This window comes from Oculina patagonica, chromosome 13, assembly GCF_052425735.1.
Source record: "Oculina patagonica isolate OP01 chromosome 13, crgOcupat, whole genome shotgun sequence".
NCBI classification, from domain to species: Eukaryota; Metazoa; Cnidaria; class Anthozoa; order Scleractinia; family Oculinidae; genus Oculina; species Oculina patagonica.
Genome location: NC_135770.1, coordinates 32,715,856 through 32,743,396, shown reverse-complemented (window position 1 = coordinate 32,743,396; position 27,541 = coordinate 32,715,856). Strand labels below are relative to the sequence as shown.

Here is a 27,541-nt window from a genome sequence, read left to right as displayed (position 1 = left end):
GCCGGATCCTGTATTTTGTTCCGTAAATCTCGTTCAGTTTGTTTTCTGCGTCGATGCCGGATGTTTTCTTATCACCAGCATTTGAGCGAATTTTGTTAAGGACCTCACTCTGAATGCCATCAAGCAACATGTTGTGTCGCTCCTCCTTCGATAGGAAAAGTATATCTTGTAAATGTCAAAACCTACTGTGTCCTGCAGGACAGTGCCTGCATACTTCACGGTCAGTTTGTCAACGAGAGATCGGCTGACGTTATCAACAAGAAGGTTGTTGACATGGCGTCCACTCAAATTGATGTTGAAGCGCAGCGCCAGTGAGCCAGGCACGATGACTTCGTTTTCGTTCAGCTTGGGCACCGAGACACAGCGTTTCCTCCGGATTTACCTCCGTGCGGTCAAAAGTTTTACGCTTGACAGCGCGCTCGGCTTTCAGTGCGCCGAGACTTTTCTCGTTGTGCGTTGGCCGAAGCTTTGCTTGCACAGCCATGTTTATAATACGAGCATAATTAAATGTTAAATTGAAAATTAAATCGAAAATATAATTACGCAATGGCAGAAGGCGGTGGTCATTTTGGATACGAGGACACTGCTTTAGACCGAGATCTCGACCATGACGGTCATGATGATAACGATGATGATGAACAAGAAGTCGACACAACCCGCCGGTCGATGCATCCACACCGAACAACACGAAATGCAAACAATGCAGCACGAACAGAGCGGGCTGCCAGACACCTCCTACGAAGAAACACTTTTGCTTGGCAGTGCGCAATCAATGAACGAAAGGGCTTGGAATGCTCTAAAAAGGGTGTTTCCAAAAAGCTCATCAACAAATCTTGAAGCCTCTTACAGTCTAAAGGGCAGATTACAAGTAAAAATGGTCGGATCTGGTAAAAAATTATATGACCTTTTCACCACAAAAAGGAGTACAGGTGAACAGCAGCTAAATCCAAATATTTCAAAAGAAATGAAAAGAGAACTTGGTCAGATGTCAGAAGATTCCCTTGAAAGAGAGAATGAAAATATAAGAGAGGATATCGAAAGATATAATGAAAATATAAGAGATAAGAGCCAAAGATTAATAGAATCTGAAAAAAAAAAACTTCAAGAGGCCCAAAAACTCGCATCGGAAAAAGAAAAATCCGCCCGAAAATTGCAAGATCTGAGAAATAGATTAGAGCAAACTCAAGCAAGAATCACCCAGCTTCAAGATGAACTGGTTCAAATCTTGAAAATGAGGCAGAACTCCGCAGACTGCAGCAACTAAAAAAAGATTATCAAAAGGATCTTGACAGCGCAAAAAAAAAAATAAGGTGTCGGCTCTCGATAAACAAGTAAAAAGCATGGCCAAAGAAAAAGAAAAGGTTGACCGACTCAGGGCATGTTTCGCGGGCAAAAAGAGAGAAAGAAACACCCTGGAAAAAAGGCTCAACACCACAACAACGTTGGATGAGCTGAAAGAGTTGAAAGAGCAAGAAGCCGAGATGCAGCGCCAAAACGAGGAAGATAGGGAAGTTATCAACGATGAAAACGCCTCCTCCACGGAAAAAAAAGGCGCGGAAGAAAGAGTTGCGGAAAGAACTGAGGAGCTCCTGCGTTTGCAAACGCAGACTGCGGAAAGAGAAAGGGAGCTTCCACTTCGTGAGAGGATCAAAGAGATCTTCAAAAAATATGGCGTGACAGTGACAGCAATCTTTCTTGCTGCTGGTGTCACGATTGATGCTGTAATTGGTGCCATTACCAACTCTTTGAAGGCCACTGGCAAAGCGTTGGGAAAAGGCGTGACAAATGTTGGCTGAAAGGTGGCATCAGCTCAGGGCTCATTGGCTCGATTGTGAGCTTTCTTTTCAAAGCCGCTGGTCAAACCATCGGTTTTCTGGCTGAGCACACCTGGCTGCTTGTCCTTGCTGTGGTAGCCTTCCTTGTTGAAAAATGCATAAAAAAGCGTCGTTAACGTATTAGGGTGTAAATCAAAGCTGCAGCTCCCACGGCGCCAACAGAGACAGCTGCTTTGTTAATTTCATGTGTCTCACTGCCAGAGCCACTGCCGGCAGGCTTGCCGGCGTCAGGCCCTGTGGCTTCTTGGCCCGCAGGTGATCAGTTAGTTCTGCAGCATGTGTTGGATTTTTTTTTGATTCAGCTGTTGCCGCTTTGTGAATTGGGTTAGAAGAGTGGCTGTTTGGCGGGTTAATTTTCGATTTCCCACCAGCCATGAGTTGAAGAGCCGCTTTTTTTGTGCTTATATTAACTCCGTTGTTTTTTCGAAGCTTCATGCCTTGCACGGCTTGTTAAAGCTGGTTGTTGTGTCCAGCCGTGCTTTCTGTATTTATCAACATTCTCGCGGGCATCAGCCAGGCCCCCGGACACTCGGCAAGGTTGAGCCTCACCTTTGCCTCGTCAATGGCAAGTTGGTAGCGTTGTACCGACTTCGCAAGATCTGTCTGCCTTATTGCATCCTCTACCAAGACAAGGAACTCACTTTGCGCTTCCTTTGCGCGTCCACCTGAGCCAAGTATGCTGCTTCTAACGTTGACCTGAGAAGCTAAAACGCAATAAACAAAAGCCTCGATTGATTGGTTTCTTCGCGACAAACCATCAACGCATCATCTGGTTCAATGTAGTAAGTCAGGATACCTTTGGTTGCTGCTCCACCTTCGTCGCTGAATAAATTGTAACCAGGATAATCAGCTCCAGAATTAGTTGGCCCTCTGTTGATGACATAGATATAAACGTCGCCCAATCCGTTGTTTGCTCCTCTTGTCAAACGAAAATCGCTTGACGGGTCAACACCGAACTCAGCGCATATTCTTTTGTAGGAAGCCACGTCGTACTTGTTGTCGTACACATTCGGCGGCAAACTCAGATTTAAGTGATCTTTGTCGAAACTCTCTCAACTAACTTGCGGTGTTTGCATCCATTTCATGAGAGCCTGCATTTTGCATATTTGAAGAAAGATATATTTTTAATACGAATAACAATGGTCGTGCCCACTGTTGTTGCGTTCTCAAACCCCCTGTATGTTTTGACCAACCAATTCCACGACCTCAGTTCATAAAATTATTGTCATGTCTCTAACTTTTGGTTTAATCTTAAAGAAGATGGAATTTGTTTTTTTGATGAACATAAAAGTCGGTTGATGTGCCATTTTTAGCTGGTCATTACACTCTCGAAAGGTTGGCGAGTGAATTGAAAACTAATTTTTACAAACATCGTATTGAATTGCCCACAGATGTTAATACACCACTTGGTCAGCTTGTAATCACAAATGCTCAGTTTAAAAAAATAATTCTCGATCTTAATATGTCTAATTTACTACTAGGAATCAATCAGTAATGTTTCGCATTTGGGAGCTAGAACTTATATAAAAAGATTAAACTCTCCCACAACTTATTTCATGCATTGCGATTTAGTTGACAGAGAACAGAACCTTTTTAATGGTAAACCATCTACTGTTTTTGCTTGTTTTAACACCCGAGGAAAAGCTTACGAAAAAATTCATTACCAAAACACATATCTTAATATCTCGCGTGCCGTGTCTTCTGATAAATTTGTAAACAGCTTGACTATTTCCGTTAGAGACGACCGTGCGACCTGTTCAATTTCAATAATTTTCCTATTTACTTCGAATAAGAAATAAATTAACAGATCAATTGTAAAAATAAGTTACAATGATACACGCCACTTACATTAAAGTTACTTACAGAAGAATAGATTACCTACAAATAACTTACGATCAGAGATAAATATATAGTTAGCTTACGATAACAACTCTACAAAATACAATGATGACGAACACACTTATATATTAACTAATAGTACCGAGATTATTTACTTATAGATTTTTCACATGAAAGATACAAACGCGATTACATTGCTCACAAAAATTAATACTAACAATACTACAAAGCTTGAATATTAAGAGATACAACAGATAGGAGAATATCTTAATTATCTTTGTGCTTTAAACAATGTAAAAAGAAGAAAGAAAAGGAAAAAAGACAGTTACAGTTGTCATTCAAATAATAATAATGCCATCTACGTGACTAACAAAAAGAGGAAATTACATAAATTAATTTGGGATTAGTACCCACTTTTTTTAAAAATAATCTTTCTTTTTGATCTTACTTTCCGTTTCATATTTAATGGCAATTTTAGTACGAAATCCTTGAATTGTGGGTTGAATTTGGCATCTTCTGCAGTCCCATATAAGTAGTTTTCCAATGATTATAAAATAGTTCAGTAAGTTGAGTAAAGGGCATGGTTTGGATAATATTCCAAATAAAACATCTTGGAGGGAAAGATGAACCTGCTGATTTGAGATTTGGTGCCAGTAACCTTGAAACTCACTCCAGAATCGTTTAACAAAGGAGCATTGATAAAGAAGGTGGTACAAGGTTTCCGGTTCTGCCTTGCAAAATGAACATAGGTCGTCTGTTTTAAAGCCTATTTTGTGTAATTTTGAATTAGTGTATAGAATAGAGTTGAGCACTTTGAATTGAAATCCTTTTACATAAGATTCAAGTACAACAGAGTGTGGCATGCGCAGACTAAAGATTTGTCTCAGCTGATCGATAGAAAAGTTAAAATCGTTCTGCAGTTTGTTTATGATATTAGGAAATTGTGCTATTTTGCGAACAAGAGGTGAGTAATAGTCTTTTGATTTCTTTTTTTTGACGTCAAAGATGTTGTCGTCAATAAAGAAGGATAGAGGAGCTAAAGATGGACAGGAAATAATATTCTTTAAAAAGGGCGGTATAGAATGGCGAAGGCCAGCCCATTGCAAATAACTAATATTGATTATCTTGTCTGACCAGTGGCTGAGTGCATCGTTTATATTTGAATCAAAATGTAGGTCTTGGATACGAATCACTCCCGCCTCAAAATACTTTTTGTAGAAGACTGGTCTTTTTTCAATACGAATTTCCTTATTATTCCAAATAATATTTTGCCAATCTCGTTGAGAGGCAAAGGAATCACGAAACTCCGACCACCAAGAGAGCATTTCACTGTAGAACTGAGAGAAGATGTTGTAATCCTTTATATCATAGTTACAATTTAAAAAGAAAAACCCTCCCATGGGATCCAGCAAGTGGTTTAGATATGATTTCCATGTTCCGTTGTTGTCATTAAATATGCGTTTTATCCATGCCAGCCTTAAAGACTTGATCATGCAATTTAAATCAATCATTTTTAAACCACCTTCCTCGTATTTATTTATTGCCGAAACTCGGGTGACCTTATCCGTCCCATTCCATAAAAATTTGAACAACAGTTGATTCAATTCTTTCACTAATTCTTTAGGTGTAGGCAGTACCGAGCAAACATAAACAAATTTTGGAATAAGAAAGGATTTGATGATTGTAACCTTGCCGTACACAGATAAACCTCTAGAGGACCAGATGTTGATAAGTTTTTTAATACTATCCAAACGTTCAATGAAATTCTTTTCTTTTAATAGTTTTGGGTCGTACGTGAAGTACACCCCCAGTGCTTTAATTGGCTCGTTAGGCCATTTAATGCCAAACGGTTGTGCTTTGTTTTCTTTTGATGAACCAATCCACATACCCTCGGTTTTTGTGTTATTGATCTTGAGGCCTGAGATATTCTTAAAAAGGTCTAATACTTGAAATAGTACTTTGGCCGAGCTAGTGTCGGCGGGCATTGCTGTTGTGCCATCTGCGTATTGTAATAGTTAACTCTTCCTTGCCAATAGAGATACCCTTTATAGCTGGATTTTGACGAATGGCAATTGCTAACGTTTCTACAGCTACAATGAAAAGATAAGGAGAAAGTGGATCTCCCTGTCTAACGCCTCGCTCAAGTTTAAAAGGTTTTGAAATCATGCCGTTGTTAATTATGCAGCTTTCTATGTTTTTGTAGAACAGTTTTAGAACCAAAGTCAGAACCAAAATTAAAAGCTTCAAGACATTTAAAAAGGAAATCCCATTCAATACTATCGAATGCCTTTTGAAAATCAATGAAAATCATTAAACCAGGGATGTTTTCTTTAACAGTCCAATCCATAATATCATAGATGGAGCGAATGGTTTCGGCGATAAAACGATCTTTAATATACCCTGTTTGATTATGATGAATGATATAAGGTAAGACATTTTTAATTCTCGAAACTATTACTTTAGACATAATTTTTGCGTCCACGTTAACAAGAGAAATTGGGCGCCAATTTTCAACGAGAGAACGATCTTTACCTCTTTTTTCTATGAGAGTGATAAACGCTTGCTTTTGAGATTGGAACATCTCTCCTTTTTTGAAACAATCATTAACACATCTAATAATGCAATCGCTCATTAAAGGCCAAAATTTTTTGTAGAACTCGATCGGAATTCCATCGTTCCCTGGAGTTTTGTTGTCTTGAAAAGTATCGAGAAGACGGAAACATTCCTCCGAAGAGATTTTACCTTCACATGATTTTTTTTGTTCTTCAGTTAATGTAGGAATATTTAAATCATTTAAAAAGGAATCAATTTTAAGATCAATGTCCGGAAGAATATTATAAGTCTTGTACAAGTCACAGTAGAATTGTTCTACTTCCTTTAGTATACAGAATGGATCTGTTTTGATTGCCCCGTTTATATGCAGTTTTCGTATGTGTTTCTTGACGTGATTTCTTTTTTCTAAGTTTAAGAAGTATTTTGTACTCTTCTCGCCTTGTTCGTGCCATCTGGCGCGTGCACGCACAATAATTCCTTTTGTTTTCTCTTCATAAAATGATTCTAATTGTTTCTGAGCGGCATATAATAGGGTTGCATTGTTGTCACTAGGGTTGGTTTCAGCAGCTTTTTTCGCTACATTAAGTTTATTCTGGAGTTTTGTTTCTGTTTCATTTTTTTGCTTTGATCTACTTTTGGAGTGACGGATAGCGTGGGATCTTATGTTATATTTGATCCAATCCCACACACATCGATCATCAGAAAGTTCTTCCCGTCCTTCCGTAATCCACATTGGGATCATTTCAGTAACACTGTTGACATATTCTTCATCATCTAACAAAGAGCAGTTCATCTTCCAGTAATTTGGTCCTCTACACTCGTTATATGGTTCTCCGCAAAATTCTAGATAGATCGCGTCGTGATCGGTTCTTATAGCAGGAATTATATCCGTCAGTTGTACAGAATCATTTAAGTTATTCGAGATTAGCCAATAATCCAGGCGACAAAAAATTCGAGGAGATTTTTTACTCCATGTGAAACTTTTAACGTCTGGGTTTTTAATTCTCCAAATATCTACTAAATCAAGTTGACTTTGCAAGCAGACGATGCGAGATGTGACAGATTTTCGTTGAATAAGAGTACCACCTTTCTTGTCAATAGTAGGATTAAGTGGGCAATTAAAATCGCCTCCGATTATGATGTTGTTTTCGGAATCCAGATCCTCGTTTTGCAGCGTTATAACTAATTTGTTTAAGAAAGTTACAATTTCTTTATCTTTATTCGGTGCATATATGTTTACTAGAACATATATCTTATCTTTGATTTCAGTTTTCAAAATGATGTAACGTCCCAAAGGATCTAGAATTTTTTTTATGTATGGTGCAGTCAACACCCTTCTTAATTAGAATTGCAACGCCGCGAGAATTAGAGCTGCCATGGCAAGTTATAAGCTCCGCACCCCATTCATTTCTCCACTGATTTTCCGCTGCTATCGTGGAGTGAGTTTCTTGCAAAAATGAAATGTTTGCGCGTTTTCGGCACCAATTAAAAATGGCCCTCCTTTTTTTAAAATTGCTTATTCCCTTTACATTAAGCGATAATAATTTTAGCGCCTCGGTCATCTTTTGAGATCACAATTGTCGCAAATGAGACTGCAGAAGGAAGATTGAAACAAAGGAAAAAGTGATAATGAAGTATTTGAAATGACAACTGTAAATGCAAATCCAAAGTCGAAAATAAACAAATATAACTTAGTTAACAGAAATAAATACGGTACAAAGCAAGTTACTTCGCGAATGCAAGGTGATCTAAAGACTAAATAGAACGGTTTCCACTGAACAGAATTGAGTACAATTATTAATACATAGTACAATACGAGAAATATAAGCTGAACTACATAAAGTAAAAACACAAATACATCAATTGTCCATCCGACGTGCATTTGCGAGCTACAGCTCTCCATCTGCTTGGGTATTACTACTCATAATTACACCATAATATGGAAGATTTTCTGTTTCCTTTCCTCTGTAAACTTGACCATTTATTATCAGTTTGTCGACCTTAAAGAAGGCTTGTTGTTTGTCTCGCTTAGCTTTCTTCAGAACCGGGTATAGTTTTGAATGGATATCATCTATTTCTTTAGGATAATCATGTGCAAGTCCAATTCCGGTGTCTTTCAAGTTTTTGACTGAAGACCAAACAAATTGTTTGTCCTGGTAGAAACTGAATTTTGCAATAACAGGTCGTGGCTTATTAGGATTGTTTTGGTTGCGTCGAGTTGGCAAACGATGGACCCGCTCAAACCGAATATCATCAACATCCTCTTTTGGGATTTTCATTTTTTCCTCAAACATAGATTTAACTAACTCCTCAGTATCACTGGGCGTCTCACCTCTAATCTCCGGCAAGTTGAATATCTTTATATTCTCTCTGCGGGTGTAAGCCTCCAGCTTACACCCGTTCCTGCATCTAAGCTGTTGGATGTCCGCTTTCAGCTTTCTGAGTTCATTATCGTTGTCGGCTGCTATGGAACACGTGTTGACCATGCTAACTTTGAGTTCGGCTAACTCTTCTTGATTGGAAGCGACCGAAATTTTCAAATTCTTATTCTCCTGATATCTAATGAGGTTGAGCATTATAGGCTTGTGCTAAAAAAATATAAAAAAAGTCCGGAAAGTGATTCACTATTCCGTGGTCTGTCTTGGCGCCGTGACGGCAGTTCTGTCTTATGGGGCTTTTGCAACATCACTTACTGATGTCGGAATTGTCATCCGCGCGCCTGTTGCCGCAGTAGCAGCTTTATCAGGTGTTGCTTCCACTGGCCTGTCAGAAGGGAAGCTTGAACGTAAAGTTAATAAGCAATCAAGAATCCATGCTCTGGCTGTTTCAAAACATGACTCAAAAACAGCTCTGTCTCACAAGCTCTTGATAATAATCTTGATAATAATCTTGTTTCCGACACGGAGTTTAAACTCGCCAACTTAAAGAGACTTAACGCTCAAACTTCGCACAAAAACAAACAAATTCACGCCAGCCAGATCTTGAAATTCATTCAAAAAAAGGAATCCGGGATGAATTTTTCAAAAAACTTGCCTAGTCCAGCACAAATTTGAACTAAATTTTGAGCGAAAAAACGCAAAATTATCTGTAAGTCTTATTAAAAACAGATGAATGTGTTACACCGCGTTACCTTCACGCGTGTCGTTGCGTGACTGGGTTACGTTACTATCACGCGTGACGTTGCGTGACAGGTCACACAAAGGGACAAAACCCTTGTCGGGGGGTGCTCGTTTGGCTGTTCTTGCCTAGCCCCGACTAGGACTTTATCCCGCCGCTGACAAGGCGGCTGTCAATTCCCATTTTACCTCTGGGAGCGAGGTTTGAAATCCCGAGGGATTTCTGCCCCCTTCCCGTAGGCCGAGGCGGGCTGAACCGAGGGTACTTTCCCACTGGAAGGAGTTCCCCTATACCTCGTAATTCACCGTGGCACAAGCCCTCAAACAGGATTCAAATGGTGGCCGACCATTACCTCCCTAAGGCTTCACCAGTCAGTGAACTAACAATTACATCTGCACAATCACTATATATATATTGTTCACTTTGCCTCCTTTTAAACTTGTGGTACCCTTTCTCTGTCCTGTACCAAAATTTCGCAATATTTGGGCACATACGCATGCGCTTTTGGGCAGCGGGATGATGTCAGCATAATTAGAGACTTGGTAAATAAATTATAGCCAACAGCTTCTGAAGCCCAAAATGCTCGTGCTTTTCCATGCGATTTGCTTTATTTTCACTGAACTTTCTACACCTGTTTGGCAGAACGAGGCCAGACGGATAACATATCATGTCGTTGAAGCCATGCGAGAAGCAGAGGAAAATTAAACAGGCTCGATTGAGTCCCTTGTTCAAGGAAGATCAAAAGATTCGATCGAACGATCGCTGTGTACAAATGTTGTTATTTCTCGTTTTTTACTCCTCGCATAACTTCGCCATACTCTGTGGGGGCAAAAAAAACTTACAGCGCGTTAACTGAGCGTATTTGTTTTGTAAATTTTGTTTTGGTTTCGTTTTCTTCGGCCCAAACACTAAAATTGCGAGTCGTCGGCCATGTTGTGTACAGCTCGTCCAGGGCCTGGGAAATATAAACATTTGGTTCCGGTATTTCTGAGAAAAATGTCACGCAACTCGCATATTTCAAAACAAAAACAGTGAAACCAAACTAAGTGTCGCATTTATGGCAAAACAAGACCTTAACGATTTGTGCTCGACGCCTCTTTAATAACCTGATGCACCTCATCCCAGCCCATAGCCGCTCGCTGCCTCATTTTTATGGCAAGATATTCCTTGTAAATTATCTCACGAAGCTCTGGAGGGAGGTTTTGAATGGCTTCGGAAATTGTTGACTCCTCTGCCAGCGATGGAGGTAAGCTTATGTTTATTGGGCCGTAAAACGTTTGCAGAACATCGGACGAATATCTTGCGGCTGCCATTTTGGCATATACACTTGTGATGATACTTGTTCAATAGGAAATAATTCTGGCGCACTTTTGTATATAGTCAGTGCAGACATGTCTTCAATAAAAATATTTTCTGTGTCACATCAGCTTCACTGGACCGCGAAGTCACGCGCTTCGTTTTTATGCTGTTTGCGTTACACACATATAAGATGAGGGTTCTGGTCGCAGCAGTTTAAGCAGTTTTTTTCCCCGAAACGAGGTGAGCATGGGAGCCGATAAACTCTAATTATAAACCATAAAACTTAGCACGAATTTCATAACACTTTAACAATAGGGCCAAAGCCCAATTAAAAAATACTCACATACGGATACCTCAATCAAGCTACAAAATATTCTATTTATACATTTCATGTTTACTAGGTGTGTACTTGAGGAGAGGCACGCAAATTGGTCACATGAATATAAGTATATAAAAATGATTAAAAGAAAGATAGAGAACTACAAGCAAGAACTTAACACTGCAAAAGAACTGGGGAACAAGGCTGGAGAAAGACGTGCTTATGGCAATCTTGGCAATGCCTACGATTCCCTGGGTGATTTCCAACAGGCTATAGATTACCATACGAAAGATCTTAACATTGCAAAAGAACTTGGGCAGAGAGATGGAGAAGGAGCTGCTTATGGCAATCTTGGCAATGCCTACAAGTGTCTGGGTGACTTCCAACAGGCTATAGATTACCATACGAAACATCTTAACATTGCAAAAGAACTTGGGCAGAGAGATGGAGAAGGACGTGCTTATGGCAATCTTGGCAATGCCTACGATTCCTTGGGTGATTTCCAACAGGCTATAGATTACCATACGAAACATCTTAACATTGCAAAAGAACTTGGGCAGAGAGATGGAGAAGGAGCTGCTTATTCCGGTCTTGGCATTGCCTACCAGTCCCTGGGTGATTTCCAACAGGCTATAGATTACCATACGAAAGATCTTAACATTGCAAAAGAACTTGGGCATAGAGATGGAGAAGGAGCTGCTTATGGCAATCTTGGCAATGCCTACAAGTGTCTGGGTGATTTCCAACAGGCTATAGATTACCATACGAAACATCTTAACATTGCTAAAGAACTTGGGCAGAGAGATGGAGAAGGAGCTGCTTATTCCGGTCTTGGCATTGCCTACCAGTCCCTGGGTGATTTCCAACAGGCTATAGATTACCATACGAAAGATCTTAACATTGCAAAAGAACTTGGGCAGAGAGATGGAGAAGGAGGTGCTTATGGCAATCTTGGCAATGCCTACCATTCCCTGGGTGATTTCCAACAGGCTATAGATTACCATACGAAACATCTTAACATTGCAAAAGAACTTGGGCAGAGAGATGGAGAAGGAAGTGCTTATGGCAATCTTGGCAATGCCTACCAAACCCTGGGTGATTTCCAACAGGCTATAGATTACCATACGAAACGTCTTAACATTGCAAAAGAACTTGGGCAGAGAGATGGAGAAGGACGTGCTTATGGCAATCTTGGCAATGCATACTATTCCCTGGGTGATTTCCAACAGGCTATAGATTACCATACGAAACGTCTTAACATTGCAAAAGAACTTGGGCAGAGAGATGGAGAAGGAGCTGCTTATTCCGGTCTTGGCATTGCCTACCAGTCCCTGGGTGATTTCCAACAGGCTATAGATTACCATACGAAACATCTTAACATTGCAAAAGAACTTGGGCAGAGAGATGGAGAAGGAGGTGCTTATGGCAATCTTGGCAATGCCTACAAGTGTCTGGGTGATTTCCAACAGGCTATAGATTACCATACGAAACGTCTTAACATTGCAAAAGAACTTGGGCAGAGAGATGGAGAAGGACGTGCTTATGGCAATCTTGGCAATGCATACTATTCCCTGGGTGATTTCCAACAGGCTATAGATTACCATACGAAACATCTTAACATTGCAAAAGATCTTGGGCAGAGAGATGGAGAAGGAGCTGCTTATGGCAATCTTGGCAATGCCTACCAAACCCTGGGTGATTTCCAACAGGCTATAGATTACCATACGAAACGTCTTAACATTGCAAAAGAACTTGGGCAGAGAGATGGAGAAGGACGTGCTTATGGCAATCTTGGCAATGCATACTATTCCCTGGGTGATTTCCAACAGGCTATAGATTACCATACGAAACATCTTAACATTGCAAAAGAACTTGGGCAGAGAGATGCAGAAGGACGTGCTTATTCCGGTCTTGGCATTGCCTACCAGTCCCTGGGTGATTTCCAACAGGCTATAGATTACCATACGAAAGATCTTAACATTGCAAAAGAACTGGGGCAGAGAGATGGAGAAGAACGTGCTTATTGCAATCTTGGCAATGCCTACCAGTCCCTGGGTGATTTCCAACAGGCTATAGATTACCATACGAAAGATCTTAACATTGCAAAGGAACTTGGGCGGAAAAATGACGAGGCCGGTGCATGTTACTCTTTAGGTTGCGCTTTGAAATTAACAGGTTCCCTGCATGAAGCTCTTTATTATTATCGATACAGTGTACAGCTGTACAATGAGGTCAGAAGTCTCCTTCAGTCTGAGGATAAATGGAAAATATCCTTTCGTAATGCGAGTCAACATGCCTACACTGCTCTGTGGAGAACACTACTGCGGCTTGAAAAGCGCGAGGAGGCTTTGTGTGTTGCTGAGGAGGGACGAGCACAGGCCTTGATGGATCTCATGAAATTGCAATATCACTCCGAAATACTAGCGTCCAAGTCATCTGAATCTAAAGCAACGGTCACTGACATATTTACTGGGATATCAACGCAGACAGTATTTATAGCACTCGAAAGTAACAGAATCAATTTATGGGTACTCACGGGCACAGATATCCATTTTCAGAAAAAGAGCATCGAAGATGTCTCCTCGCTAATGAAAAAAGCTTTCGAAGAAATTGGTGTTGGTTATCATGTTAAATGCGAAAATCGTTCATTGGATGACCCGGAAGGAGATTTACCACTCAACGAAAATTCTTGTCAGGAAGTAGCAGAAAGCAAAAGCAATTCTCTGCGCCTCTTGTTTGATGCTGTGTTTAGCCCAATTGCAAACTTGCTTAAAGGCGATGAATTAATCATTGTGCCGGATGGTCCACTATGCTTGGTTCCATATGCTGCGTGTGCTGTTGAGGCTCCCGGATACATCAATGAATCTACCAGGATCCGCATTCTTCCCTCGCTTACAACTTTAAAACTGATCACAGATTGTCCAGAGGGCTACCACAGTAGGAATGGGGCGCTTCTTGTGGGAGATCCATGTTTGGCGGAAGTTAAAGGAAAGCGCGGCAAATTGGGGTCTTTGCCATGGGCCCTAAAAGAAGTGGAGATGATAGGCGAGATTGTTAACACCAAACCACTGACGGGAAGAGAAGCAACGAAAGACGAGGTGCTTAAACAAATAAGCTCCGTTGCCTTGGTACATATTGCAGCTCACGGTGACATGGAAGCTGGCGAAATTGCTTTGGCTCCAAATCCCACCAGGAAATTCAAGAAGCCTAAGGAGGAAGATTACATGTTGAAAATGTCAGATGTGCAAGCTGTTCAGCTGCGAGCGAGGCTTGTTGTGCTTAGTTGTTGTCACAGTGCTCAAGGGAGAATTACTCCTGAGGGTGTGGTCGGTATTGGCCGGGCTTTCTTGGGCGCTGGTGCGCGTTCTGTTCTGGTGTCACTCTGGGCAATTAATGATGAAGCTACTATGGAATTCATGAAAAGTTTCTACCAACATCTCGCACGCGGTCATAGTGCCAGTGTGGCTCTTAACCGAGCTATGAAATGTCTGCGAGAGTCAGAGAAGTTTGGTGCTGTAAAGCACTGGGCTCCTTTTGTACTAATCGGAGATGACGTCACGATCGAGTGCGGAGAGGATCAATGAAAGCATTGTAAGTAACACTTCTTTAAATTTCTTTATGACCAAAGTATATTAACAGTGTTAAATTTTTAATTGATGGTGTGCATTGTGAATGTCTTCTTAAAACTTTGCCAGTTGTTAGTTGTTAAATAACATGAAAAGAGAATCACCATGCCCCTTTTCGCGCTTCGTGATCGGGCGAAATATTTGAACCCCAAGAATTAGAAAAGGTACCCCTCAGGCAGTATGCAAATGCCGTCAGAATTAAATTACTGGCATTCTTCCACTGTTTGCTATTTCTTATTGTGACAAAAGCGGCCTTTTGGAAGTTTTAATACGGCACTCGGATGCCAGCAACGTTATGTGCAGTAGGTGTGCGAAGTGCATAACAAGGGAATCGCCTTAAACGAATAGCATCCACAATCTACCTAAAGGTGAACGTGAAGTTACTTGGTTTCAGTTAAATGAGAGATTGAAAGTGATTTTAATAGTTACCTGTAGACAGTTCCTCTTACCTTACTGTTAGAAATGACCATAAATCCAATTCAATTGAAGTGACTGCGATCTGCCTCTGTGTCGAGATCTGTGAGTAGTTCCGTATCAGTGCGTATAAAGTAATGAGTACAAGTTTAAAAGTAGTTCTCACTGATAAGTCTCTATCTCTTATAGATTGCCTTATTGCAGACGCTGAACATCAAATACCGAGAAAACTACTTGACGAGCAGTTAACACAAGTTTTTATATCCTTTTTTCATTGATTGAATCCCTTTCTTTCATATTATAACCAAGACACTTCCAACATTGTTTCGCTGTCATTATATTGGCGATCGATTTAGTAACAATTGCCTGACGGCGAGTCTGTTACGAAACCTGTTACATGAAAAATAGACAAAAGGTGTAATATAGAGAAACCTGTTTGTTTAGAAGTTGATCTGTTCACTTCCAAGTTAACAACCGTCGCTCGGTTTTTAATTGTCTGAAAATAGAAACAAGGACTCTTTCTAATGTCTTTTTTCTCTTTTCATTACAAATCATTGCAAATGTTACTCCAGAATTTCGACAAATTAATACATAGGTCCATATAAGCTGCTTTGCAAATAATAGTAGCATTTGCTTTTATAACATTTTGAAACATCGTACTTTGAAATTGAAAGGCGAGTTACCGTATATAACGTAACTATCGCGAGACCTAACGACGGTGTAGCTTAGTTAGGATAAAATAAAAACGTATTTAGACCAAGTAGGCTTATTGGGGACACTAAACAAGAAGCTCGCGAAGTTCCTCGACTTTCTTTCTAGTAGCGAATATGCTTCTTCGACCTTATTATAAACAAATGTGTTGTGACTGAGAAAAAGAGTTCATAATACGTACACTTATATTTGTTATTGATTATATTTCCTGCTATATATTGAAAGTGAAAACTTGACAGGAAATATTTTATTTTTTCTACAGAAAATATAAGTAAACAGAGATTTTCGAGAAGAAATAGTGATGGACGTTTTTCGTTTTAGGATTTTCCATTTTATATCGAATAAGTTTTTTTGTAGTTTAGTTTTAATGACCAGCGGGACAAAGAGAAAACAAGGTCTCGTGTGGTATTACCAGTATTTATCATTTTTACCGTTACTGTAATGTAACATTAGTAGCGTGGCCTTTTATAGGTTATTACTCTCGTAACCATTGCTCATGTGAGAATTGGCAATTACTTGGTTTAAGTTCAGGTATAGACAAAGATGAACAAGTAAAGTTCAGTTACTTGAAAGTAAAACCAAAACCAATCGTGACTCGTTCGCGCAAGTTTTCCCGCAATACGTGCCAGCTACATATATTTGCTTGGAGTTTTGATTGGTTCACTGGATTGTCTGTGTCCTCAGTTTGTGATTGGCCAGAGTAATTTCTTTGGTTTTGATTTTATGACACTCAATTGAAAACTGCTCTTATATATAGTTTGCTGTAATTCAATACCTTACAAAAATGGACATTCAAAAACAAAGAAAAAAATTGTAGGGAAGATTTCTGAGAATAGGCAAACTAATCCCTGGAAGAAGTACTACTACCCAAGTAGATATGCAAGGTAAAGGTTGAACTTACTATGCTAGACTAGGTAAAAAGGATGGTATCAGAAAAAAAAAGCTATTGCATCACATTACAGTCAACAGTTTTCTCCCATCTACTGACCTTGGAACTAAGGAAACTTTAAAGAATTTTGACCCCAAAGAGATAACATGTAGAGCATCGCATGCAGAAACTGCGCAAACCCAACTAGACAAGAGTTGCGCCTGGCACCATCTTTTGTAGAGATCACTCAGTTTTAAAGATGAAGGTAAAACAACAGATAACTCAAAGAGAGAGACTGGCAGAAACTGCGCAAACCCAGCTAGACAAGAGTTACACCTGGGACCATCTTCTGTTGAGATCACTCAATGTCTAAATGATGAAGGTAAAACAACAGATAACTCAAAGAGAGAGACTGGAAACTGAAATGGCAAACTGAACTTGGACTCAAATCGTATCCGAGATGAACTAAGCACTTTTGAGCGACTGTTTGACATGATAATACTGTCATGGACAATACAGCATTCAGTGCAGTGTTACCGTGTCTGCTTTATATGGCTTCTAATACAAAGTGATGGACAACCTAAATTCTTTAGTAATTCCACCCGTCCGCTTGGAGTGCATTCGAATATGTTTTTACTACTTTAGTTTGTCTCCGTAACTTTGCGGAAAGAAGAAAGATTTAGCTTTTTGACTAAACGTTAGTTTGCTGTATTTCAATAACTAACAAAAATGGACATTCGAAAACAAAAAAAAAAACAAAATTGTATAGGGAAGGTTTCTGAGAATAGGTAAACTAATCCCTGGAAGAAGTACCTTTTAAATTCTGTCTGCCGAAACGCCCGAAATTCTAACAGGCGAAACGGCACAACTGTTACATTTGATGACGCATTCATAAATGAGTGTCGATTTGCTGCATGCAACGGTGGTGTTCAAGAGATCGATTCCTCGACTGAAACTAAATTGAGGTTCCTTCAGGCGTTTATTAGGAGTTCTTCCAAGGATATATTGCAAACGTAACTTGAGGAAAATTTATTGGTTCTTTCATCTCAACCTAAAATAAGAACTTGTTTGATTGGTAAATCATATTCTTTTATACTTAGTTGTTTCATTCCGCGACTGCTGTGTAGGACATGAAAAGATCGTATCAGGATAGGGACTAGCTATAGGTTAAGAGTTGTCACCGAACATTTGATAGTGGAATGCTGTAAGTTTCCATAGGCGGCCGAGCAGAGCAAAACAAAACAATTGGGGGCTCCCCCCACGTTTTGGTGCCGAAAATATCGCAAGCGAAGCATAAAATTGATATGTCAAGATATTCCGTCTCGTGAGAGAGTTTCAAACAGTCTTCGGGTCTTCGGGAAACTTCGTTTATCTTCCTGAAAGATGGAAAAATGATCGGAAACCGTCGTTCGAAGAACAATTCGGAGAAACTTCGGAAATCTTCGGTCTAGAAACTGCTCAGAAAACAAAAAGTTGATAGAACGGAAAAAGTTGTTTCAAATATGAAAACCTGCCGAGTATTTTGGGACAGTCTTAGCCCCCCGCATGTTGCAAAACGCTCCGCCGCCTCTGGATTCGTAAACGACCAGGTATTCTTTCTTAGCATTTTTTGAAAAAACGAACAAATTCAATGTTTGCAGCCGGGAACCTATCACCTAACATGTCTGGGTTGAAAATTTTCAATATTTAGTCAATTATACCTTTATTTGCATAGACAGTTGTAATCAGTGTTTATTAAAGTTGGATGTAATTGTGATTGCAGTCATAGTTGTTAATAAAACTTTGCAAAGGGTGCGTAAAGCCTGCGTTTGGCCCTAGTAGCCTATCAGGCCGGAGCTTATCCCGCGGTTTCCGTAGCATTAAGTGACTAGAAGTATTTCTTCTCCCCCTGAATGGGATGCTAGTCCATCGCAGGTTTATTCCCAGCATTATATTTGCCGGTACCCATTTATACATCCGGGTCTCAAGAACACAAACACAGTGACCTTGACCAGAGCTCGAACCTGGATCGGTCCAGAGTCCAGCGCGCTTACCATTTGGTCGCCCTCCCCCCCCCCCACACAGTCGTTTTAAAGGGGGGGGGAACTGCAACAAGCGAGTGTGGCCACCCTAATTAAAGAAAGAGCAGAGGTCACTGAGCTCTTTCCCCTCTTTCCAGCTCTTGAAGAACACACAAAAAAAAAACAATTAAGGAAAAAAAAAACAAACAGAACAAAAACAGATTGAAGACACACTATTCTCTTATGTTATTTTCCCCTAAATACAAACGATGTCTCAGTAATATAAGCTGTCACTGATTTACCTCCTAAAAACTAAACAAAATCCCTAAAATTATGCTTTGTCAGTAGAAAATTGCTTCAGATTTTTTCCATAAAAAGTTGCTCTGAACATCAAAACAGTTGCCAAAAAAATGCTGAGCACAATCTGTAGAAGCTTACTAAATATGACTGCAAGCCGAAACGGGACCCACATGGGGGCCGAAAGTGGATGAGTACATGGCTAGGAGATTTTTTTCCTTTTTGCGCCATGAATTATCATTTGTGTTTAATTTTCTTTGAGCCATTGCGGAAAGGAGAGCTTCGATAATTGGGAACAAAACAACATAGATAAAATTCCACTAAGAAATTCAGCATTTCCTAAAAACAAGTATCACAGAAAATGTTGTAGCAACGTAAATTTCTGAAAACGATGCCTGCGTTCATTTATTCAAAGGTGAGTTTGTTTCCTTTTTTGAGAGGCTTAAACGGGAACTTTGATTTCTGACATCTTAAATCAAATACGTTTTAGAATAAAACAAACAAAACAACAACGAAAAGACAGGCTTTTTGAACAATTCATTGTGCATTTCACGGAGTTTCATGAATTGGATGCAAAGACCTCTTAGACACTAATAGCATATAGTAACTAAAGTGGCAGCGGTCAAGAGTGGATAAAGCAACAGCAAGATAAGCTGCGTAGCTGGCAGTTTTGTTGGGGTTTAAGCACGCACAAGCAAGCGGCAAAACCGTGAAGGGGCTTGGAGGGGCTTAGAGCCTTCTCGTCCCCAAGCTTGTCGCGGCTTCGCCGCTTGCTTGTGCGAGCAGCAAGAGAAAGAAGTTAACCCACTTTTAGTAATTTTGATTTATTGCCTAATGAATAAAAATAAATTAATTTTGTTAGTTTTATAAAATACAATTTTAATACATATTATGTAAAAAAGTGGTTCTTGTAACCTGCAGTGTACCTACACTGTGTATAATAACTATTAATAATTTATTATTTTTAATATATAATTTACTGTATTGTATTACATAATTATTAAATATATATTTATTTTCATCCCTATCTTTAACCTTCGTAATCGGTTCAACCATGTCACAAATTCCTTCTTGCAACTAAGACAGGGTGGTGCCGTATAAAAGGTTATAAATTATTTTATTATCTTTTTTGGTTGTTGCAGATTTGTAAAAGTTCAAATACAAAACTATTTCCTCACAACAAAGAGGTCAATTTAATTAGCATCAGTGCACGATGTAAAAAAATAATTTTTCCTATAAAATTTAAACTAAGTGGTCCATTTTTGATCTTAAATTTTAAAATTTGCTCTAAAACCTTGTGAAAATAAACTGCAGAGCCATTAAACCTGAAAAGCAATAAATTCATCAACAGGTAAGGTACAGTAGGTACTTTATGAAAGTCATTGTAAAATATTTCTTGGCAGAATTTCTAATCAATATTACATTGTCAAGTCATCTTTCAGGATCTTTTGGAGCGATTTCTTCTCTTTCTCTCTCTGGCATTCTGTGTAAAGCAAACAAAAATAAACTTTACAGGACTGGGCATTTCACTGCTACATAGTTGCAACTCAAACTTAAATATGCTGGTACCCTACATAATATGAAGCAACCGTGAAACCTACTGTGATGCATGTATCATAGATGCCAAGTCTCACGCTTTTGGCGTGAGACTCACTCTTTTTGACCCAATCTCACGCAACCACGCCATTCAGACAAAATATCACGCTTTTTTTTTAAAATATTACAACTTGAGGAAAAAGTCTTATTAATTTAAATAAAGAGATATACTTTCAGCTGTACTTTGGTAGAGATGAACGCTAATCGAGTAGAGAAGAGTTTAAAAACAACAAACGCTTGCCCATAATGAAGGAAATTGCTTCTCTGCAACTTACATTTTTAAAAATTTTCTGGGGGAGTATACCCCCAGACCCCCCTTGAAATTACCCCCTCTGGGTCTCACTAATGTTCCTTCGGGGCAATTCATTTCTCATTCCATACCGGCCAAAAAACTTGGCATCTATGATGCATACGTACTGAAACACTGTTTTCAACTTTTAAAAGGTATGGCAAGCTATGTAGCCACTGAAATGAGAAACTATATGACTCAGCAATGAAAACCACATTTCATTCATTTCCTCCCAGATCACATTCCATTCTGGTTTATCTATAACCATCTTGACCAGTCTAGTCTTCTGACTTAATAGTATAGCAAGGTAAGTTCCTTCCTAGCTACCTGAAGGGCTCACTTCCACCAGACGCAATTGCATCACATCATACATGTTTAATACTAGTATTAGAACGTCAAAACTCACCCTGTGTTGTAAATAAAAGCAGCTGGAATCATAATAATTAATGCAGTGACACTGAACCAAGAGCTTTTGTGAAAGTAAGGATGCCAGTGAAAAGGCTTCTCTTGAAAAAATATCCAAAACATGAACCCCAGGGGAGTGCAGAGAGACTAGAATGAAAATAAATGTGGAAAAGGAGAGTGTGTTACTGAAAATAATTAATTAATTTAAAGTATTGTTTGGTTCTCCATCTACACTGTATGGATTTTCAAGGTTCCAGTCCCTTGACAGTTATCTGCATAGATAGGCTAGTTTTGAATTACACTTTTCTAATCCCAGATAAATTTAAGTAGTTAAGTCAAGGTTGAGGGGACCAATTAAAAAACAAAGAAAATTCCATGGGTAGATCCAAGGAAGGAGAGAGAGAGAGGGGGGGGGGAATTGGTTGGCTAGCCACCCCTCTTGATTCACCAAAAAAATGAAAGTAAACTGCACGTCAATGAAAATAGAAAATAAGAACACTGGCAGTGTCATCATTTGTCAACAGCCACCCCCTTTGAAAAAATCCTGGATCCACCACTGAATTCAAATGATTTTGACACAATTCTTTTGTTTGTGATTAGTGGAGTCTAATTTGGAACTAGCCTATTGTAAAAGGCTGTAACTGCTTCTTTATGCACTGATCATCTTGCTAGTTGCAATAGAATGCCAAAGATGGGGTCAAGTGAATATGACACATTCTTGCTTAAAAAAAGGGATGAGGTGGGCCTCTTTCTTCCTGAAAACAAGGGGAGGGGGCTCTCTCAAAGGTGAAGATGGGTGAGCCTTAATTCTTCTAAAGAGGGTAAATTTTGGGCCTCCCTTTTTCAACATGAAGAGTGTGGTGCCTCTCTAGCCTGGAACCCTCCCCAAGGTCTGCCCCTGAAAACATTACACTCACCATAACAATTGCAAGCAATGTAGCCCCCTCAGAATACCGCAGAAGCAATGCACAACCACAGACTGTCATGATGTAACCAGTAATAAATAAAAATGCAAGCACACCAGGAGCCCAGGAACATCCTGCTCCACCAAATACACACTGGAATCCAAATGTCCAGCTAGGAGAAATTAATAAACTTCATTTAATATATTTAGTTCAAGACCCTGAAAGACCTGGTCTACCACATTGAAGTGACATTAAACTCAAGGCTAGCTGGCTCTCATATGCTGCCGGTAGTCGTGCCAGGGACTTTGCCACTGGCAAGACCTGGGACACAGTTCCGGCATATGGGAAAATTCATCATTGGCATCATGACTGCTGGAATGCCTGCAAAGTTCAACTGAGTTCAACTTTGCAGGCATACTGGCTGACGTTGGTGACAAAAATGTTAAATTTTCTAACAAATTCTTGATCTTATTCCCACAATTAATTCCTGCCTATTTGAGTATGTGGGGGCACGTTAACTGTAGATGCATCGAGGGCTTCACTGGGATAGACAGCTGATGGTTTCAACTGGCAAATATGTGACAGGTACAGTTAAGGCTGGTGCTTTATGAGAACCACACCCTTAAACTGGACTGTTGCTAATTAGGCAATTCTAATAATTTTTTATTGGCACAGTTTCTAAGCTATTTGGCCATTATGGATTCCATACTGATAAAAACTGATGTAGATCTACAGAGATCTTTGTAGCATCTCTAAATGGTTGCTGATTACATTCAAAAAATTAAAAACAGTGCCATTACAAATCAAAGACACTCCATGCACATTCACCTCTGTAGCTCTCTCCTCCAAAGAGGCTCGTTCAGTGGAAGGGAAAAGGCGAAAAAACACGAAAAACCCGACCACATGCTTTGTTTTTCTTTCCCTAGGCTCCACACGCTTACTTTTCACCTCAGTCTCCCCATTTCCCAACCCATACGAAAAAATAATGGAGGCCTCTGCGGAGGAGAGAGCATCTGTACAGCTATGCCAGCCCATCATCAGATCACTATGAATTTTTTTGTATCAAAACACAGTTGCAAATATGTAGAGATCTGAGTCCTATGCTTTGTCAGGCTTGAGTTTGGAAAAGGGTCAGCACAGAGCATTAAAGCAACAATCACACTTGTACTGCAAGTTACACAAGGGGTTAAAATTTAGGCAGATGAATTAATTCTATTCTTGACTAAATGCTACAGCTATGGTTTTTGATTTTTTTAAATTAAAACAGTTACATTTATAATAATTTATTACTTAAGACTTACTTCTGAATGAATTCATGAATGTTATCTGTATACCCAAACCCAGGAATAATGTCAACCCAAAACAGTGGAACAACAGTTAGAAATTGTGCCAGTGACGTCCAGAAGAGCACTGACACCAACCCTGCCTGGGCGTGGCCACTCTCTTGTATCTTAACCACTTTCTCTTCAACTATATATGCAGTGGCTGCAATTCCCTTTGAAGAAATAAAAAGATATAAATTGATTGAAAAACTAAAAAGATTTGTGCAATTTCTTCAATTCTCTTGATAGAGGGATAATATCCGGGCGGTCTGGCGGAATTACATCTATTTTGAGCGTTGGTCTGCGGGCACATTCTTTATTCTTCTGGCAGTTAACGGTCAAGAAATATATGGTGGTCTAGGTCTAAAAGAGAAAAAAAAAAGAAATTTGCAGGCTCTTGGAAAAGAAAGATATGGCTGTTTGCAGACTGAATGAGCCCCTGTAATAGGCCCTCTTGTTAATGCACAAGCAGGTATATCAACTATCACTATAAGCCCAGTACAGTGCATGAAAAATGCTCATTACATAATCACCTGCATGCATTGCATGCTTCTATAACTTAAACGGGCAATAAATGGTTGTTGGCTGAAAATAGGTGCATTTCCTACTTACAAATCCAAGCATAAAAGCTAAAGGCCACAGGACTCTTCCAGGTCCTGTGGCTCCTCCCAGATGACTTGCACCTTGAGGGTCAATTTGAGGAGAGAACATTGGAATAAGACAAATGAAGAGACCAGCCACAACAGCAATAGCAGATAAAAATTTCCGTCTCGTGGGAATCTTCTTCAAGAGAAGGAACCTGAAAACAATAAATAAACCAATCACTAACCAACATTAAAAGACAACTCATTAGAATATTTTCAGGGAAATCGCTCTACACTGTCAGGGCTCTGCAGTCATTAAGTTTTTAAGTAGCCATTATCATTGACATAAATATAATCAGCTAGCATTTCGCTATGCATGCAAGTGTAACATAAGAGCCAATCAAAATCTTAACCCACATTAACACTGAGGGAACTCGATCAGCCACTACAGGTGTCACAGGTTATGGCCCTAGTTCAAACATACAGGTTGTATAGCCCTGTAGTGACTATATCTATCAAACCCACTATGGGAGTATATATTGGCTTTACCTAAGAGCCTGTTAACATGGAAGACGAGTGTCTCTCGGCTAACCAAGGTACCCTGTAGCTGGGCGAGCCAGCTTTTGTCCGGGCACTCTTCTAGGCGGGATAGCTTTTTGACAAGCAACAGTTATGCCCGGGCTATCCCGGCTTGCCGAGATACATGTAAGTCTTCCAGTGTGTTCTTGAGCTACATGGTTTTCCCACGCCGTGACATGCTTTAATGACGCTGTCTCAACATGCCAGTAGAAGGGCTGTGAATATGGCATTTAAAGGCGGGCTATGTTTCATCCCTGCTAGCCAGGTAACTCGGCTAGCCAGGGCACCCTCCCTCCGTGTAAACATGCTGGCCCTAAATTAGCGATCAAATGTTCATTATAACCCAATGATTAAGGTAATTCCCTTTGAATAGAACTGCTCATAGATTTCCAACCAAACTTTGCCAGTTGGTTGTTTACCTTAAGGGGAGTTAAATTTTGAAATAAAAAAGGGGGGTCACCGTATTCGTTTAGGAGCAGGAAGACCTTGTATTTACCATATAATACCTTATATTTCCTTTGCGAGTACTGGCAAAGTACACGTTTTCGGTGATAATTATATGTGTTATTCTGCCATAGAAATTGAGCTGTATTCATTTTATAGAAAGAATTTGATCGCTACTTTCGAACTAAGAGAAAAAAATGATAGGCCACCGAACTCGTTTCCGAGAAAACGATTATTTCTCTCTCTCGCAAGCCAAGCCGGATAGAAAAAAGCCGTCATTTTGTTTATGCGCGGGCGCTAATTACGCGTAAAATTCTGCACAGTAAGGATGCGCAATGCAATACCAGGGAATCACCTTAAATATCACACCTGCTCATCATTGAACAAAATGCATCGCTTGTGGTACAAAATCGGACAATGGGTATCAGACTATATACCCCATCTGATTTGATATCCGTTGCCTAATTTTATAGACAAGGATAAAGCAAACAAACAAAGACACCTTTTTAGGTCTAATTTTTAACTCTGAGAACTCCAGTGTTGAAAAAATACATAAGGCAATTAACTTGCATCAATTTTATTTTAACCGCAGCCACGATTATCGCTGTAGGTTTTTTCCTATAATTATATACTGTAAAAGTCTGGTTATAAGCCCTGGGCTTATACAACTTCGTAAGAGGTTTTTGTGTGGGCTTAATTATAAGCGGAATAAAAAAAAATTTCGAAACGAGTCACAGGAGCGTTGATCGAAATATGTTTTGAAGTTAAAAACGCATAATAATGCAACATTTAACCTTGTTCAGTAATGTCATCCAGCAGAGGGGGGCTTATATCCGGGGGGAGGGGGGGGGCTTATAATTGGATGTATTTTTCTGTTTTCAGGAAGATGGGCCTATAAAGGGGGTGGGGGGGGGGGCTTATAACCAGAATTTTAGGTATAGTGGAGTCATTAAGTGTACTGTAGGTGTTTGTTTTGTAAGCACTTTTGAATACAGCTGATTAGAGTGTTATTCTAGCAACTGCATGGTCTGCGTAAACATGGCGGAAACTTTTGACTAAATCAAAAATGTGTCATACTAGAAAAGAGTGAAGAGAGAATATATGACACTGAGATGCTTTTTTTACACTACCACCCTACCACTTTGAGTTCAGCTCTCTACAGAAAAGCTATGCCTAAAAATAAACTTTATTTGGATGTTGAAGGACTTCAGGAGGACTTTAAGAATTGAAAACATCCTTATAATTAAGCTTATGTCATGTGGATGATGTGGTCTATTGGCCAAATGCTTACCTTAATATCAGTGTTATAGGAATGGAAAAGTTACCAAGAATAGCCTGTAAATAAGGCGGAGTTCTGGTTCCACTGCTAGAAAACACGATAAACATTGCAGAAACACCTTGAAAGCAACCCACAGACAAAAGCCATCGACGGTATCTCCAGTCAGTCTTGACCAAGTATTTTGGGCAAATGAAGTCACTGCAAACCAACACTGAACCAAACACGATAACGAACGAAAGAGAAGCAAAGGATACCACAAAATAGCTGTCCAGTGTTGGCTTCCAATTCACTGTTTGGTTCTGCAGAGATGAAGTCGTCGAGTCGATCCACAAAGGCAAAGTGACGTATTGCGTTACCTGTCCTGTCACGGTTACAAATGCAAACAACATGGTGGCTAAACTGCTCAAAGAACAACACGAAGTTCTGCTGCGTAGCCGTCTTTCTTGCTCCCTGATCAAGAAATCCCTTTGATCGCCTGTAAAAACACTGCTGTTGATGAGAGGTTCATGTTCTTTGGGAAAACTGTTCATAGAAGAGTCACTGTTGAACGACATTTCAGCTTTATATAAATATTAATTTCTTTTCCGAGTTCACGGTTGAATATGGCTCGGTTGAATAACAACGAGAAATTCGTCAATAGCACTGAAATGAATCGACTGAAAAACAAATTACATGTACAGAAAATGTGTCGATTTCTCCATTTCAAGGCAGTAAGACATATGTACCCGGGTATAACCTATTTATCAGGCGTTTTAAAGGCCGGGTAAATAAGGTAAAGTTGGCTAACATCATTTCGAAATCACGTGAGAAAAAAGATTCAGATTGACTTGGTAGGGGTGGGGAGAAGCTTGAGTGATGTGGGGTAATTTCCCAAAATTCAAATGTTAATTGGTGAATGAAATGCGTTTTAAAATATAAAAGGAAATTTAAGCCGGCAATAAGCCGAAAACGTTTCTAAAAGTGTCCATTTTTTTTTTTACAAAAACGGAGTTTAAAAAACGAACTCAGTGTACACCCCAGAGTACGCTGCTCAGGGTCATGTGACACTTTCGGGACACTTGCATACTCGGCGCGTTTACGAAACTCCCCTGCGGGAAGTCAGCAACCTCGTCTCCAGGGTGCTTTTCCCTTCAGATCTGAAAGGAAAAGCACCCTGGGGACGAGGTTGGGACGTCAGTACACTTTCCCTCTGTCTGGAACCTCAATTTTCATTCGCGGGCTGGGGGCATTTGATACCTGTTAGCTATTGTTTTAACGTTT

General features: G+C 39.7%; 3 protein-coding genes across 4 annotated transcripts in view; 2 read left to right on the top strand and 1 right to left on the bottom strand.

Annotated features, from left to right (window-relative positions):
• The window catches only part of LOC144635160 (uncharacterized), a 335,656-nt gene extending 317,319 nt beyond the window's left edge, over window positions 1-18,337 (top strand). Inside the window, exon 6 of the mRNA XM_078494218.1 lies at window positions 15,192-18,337. The gene's annotated coding sequence lies outside the window, so the exon portion shown is untranslated. The remainder of the gene's footprint in view (window positions 1-15,191) is intronic.
• Window positions 1-18,337, top strand: part of LOC144635164 (uncharacterized) — a 33,499-nt gene extending 15,162 nt beyond the window's left edge. Inside the window, exons 4-5 of the mRNA XM_078494228.1 lie at window positions 11,045-14,553; window positions 15,207-18,337. Of these exons, the coding sequence (XP_078350354.1) occupies window positions 11,100-14,546 (3,447 nt within the window). The 5' untranslated portion in view covers window positions 11,045-11,099 and the 3' untranslated portion in view covers window positions 14,547-14,553; window positions 15,207-18,337. The remainder of the gene's footprint in view (window positions 1-11,044; window positions 14,554-15,206) is intronic.
• Window positions 18,338-18,822: 485 nt separating this feature from the next.
• Window positions 18,823-27,063, bottom strand: LOC144635207 (crt homolog 1-like). Of its 2 annotated transcripts, XM_078494292.1 has the most exons (6): window positions 26,294-27,063; window positions 24,008-24,194; window positions 23,375-23,568; window positions 22,086-22,245; window positions 21,170-21,315; window positions 18,823-20,361 (listed from the first exon to the last, which is right to left on the bottom strand). In XM_078494292.1, exons 1-6 carry the CDS (start codon window positions 26,833-26,835, stop codon window positions 20,310-20,312), a joined length of 1,281 nt encoding a protein of 426 aa, XP_078350418.1. In that variant the 5' UTR covers window positions 26,836-27,063; the 3' UTR covers window positions 18,823-20,309. The 2 variants fall into 2 exon arrangements, with proteins under 2 accessions (XP_078350418.1, XP_078350419.1); XM_078494293.1 differs by lacking the exons at window positions 18,823-20,361; window positions 21,170-21,315 and having other exon boundaries at window positions 22,106-22,445.
• Between the last annotated feature and the right edge of the window lie 478 nt (window positions 27,064-27,541).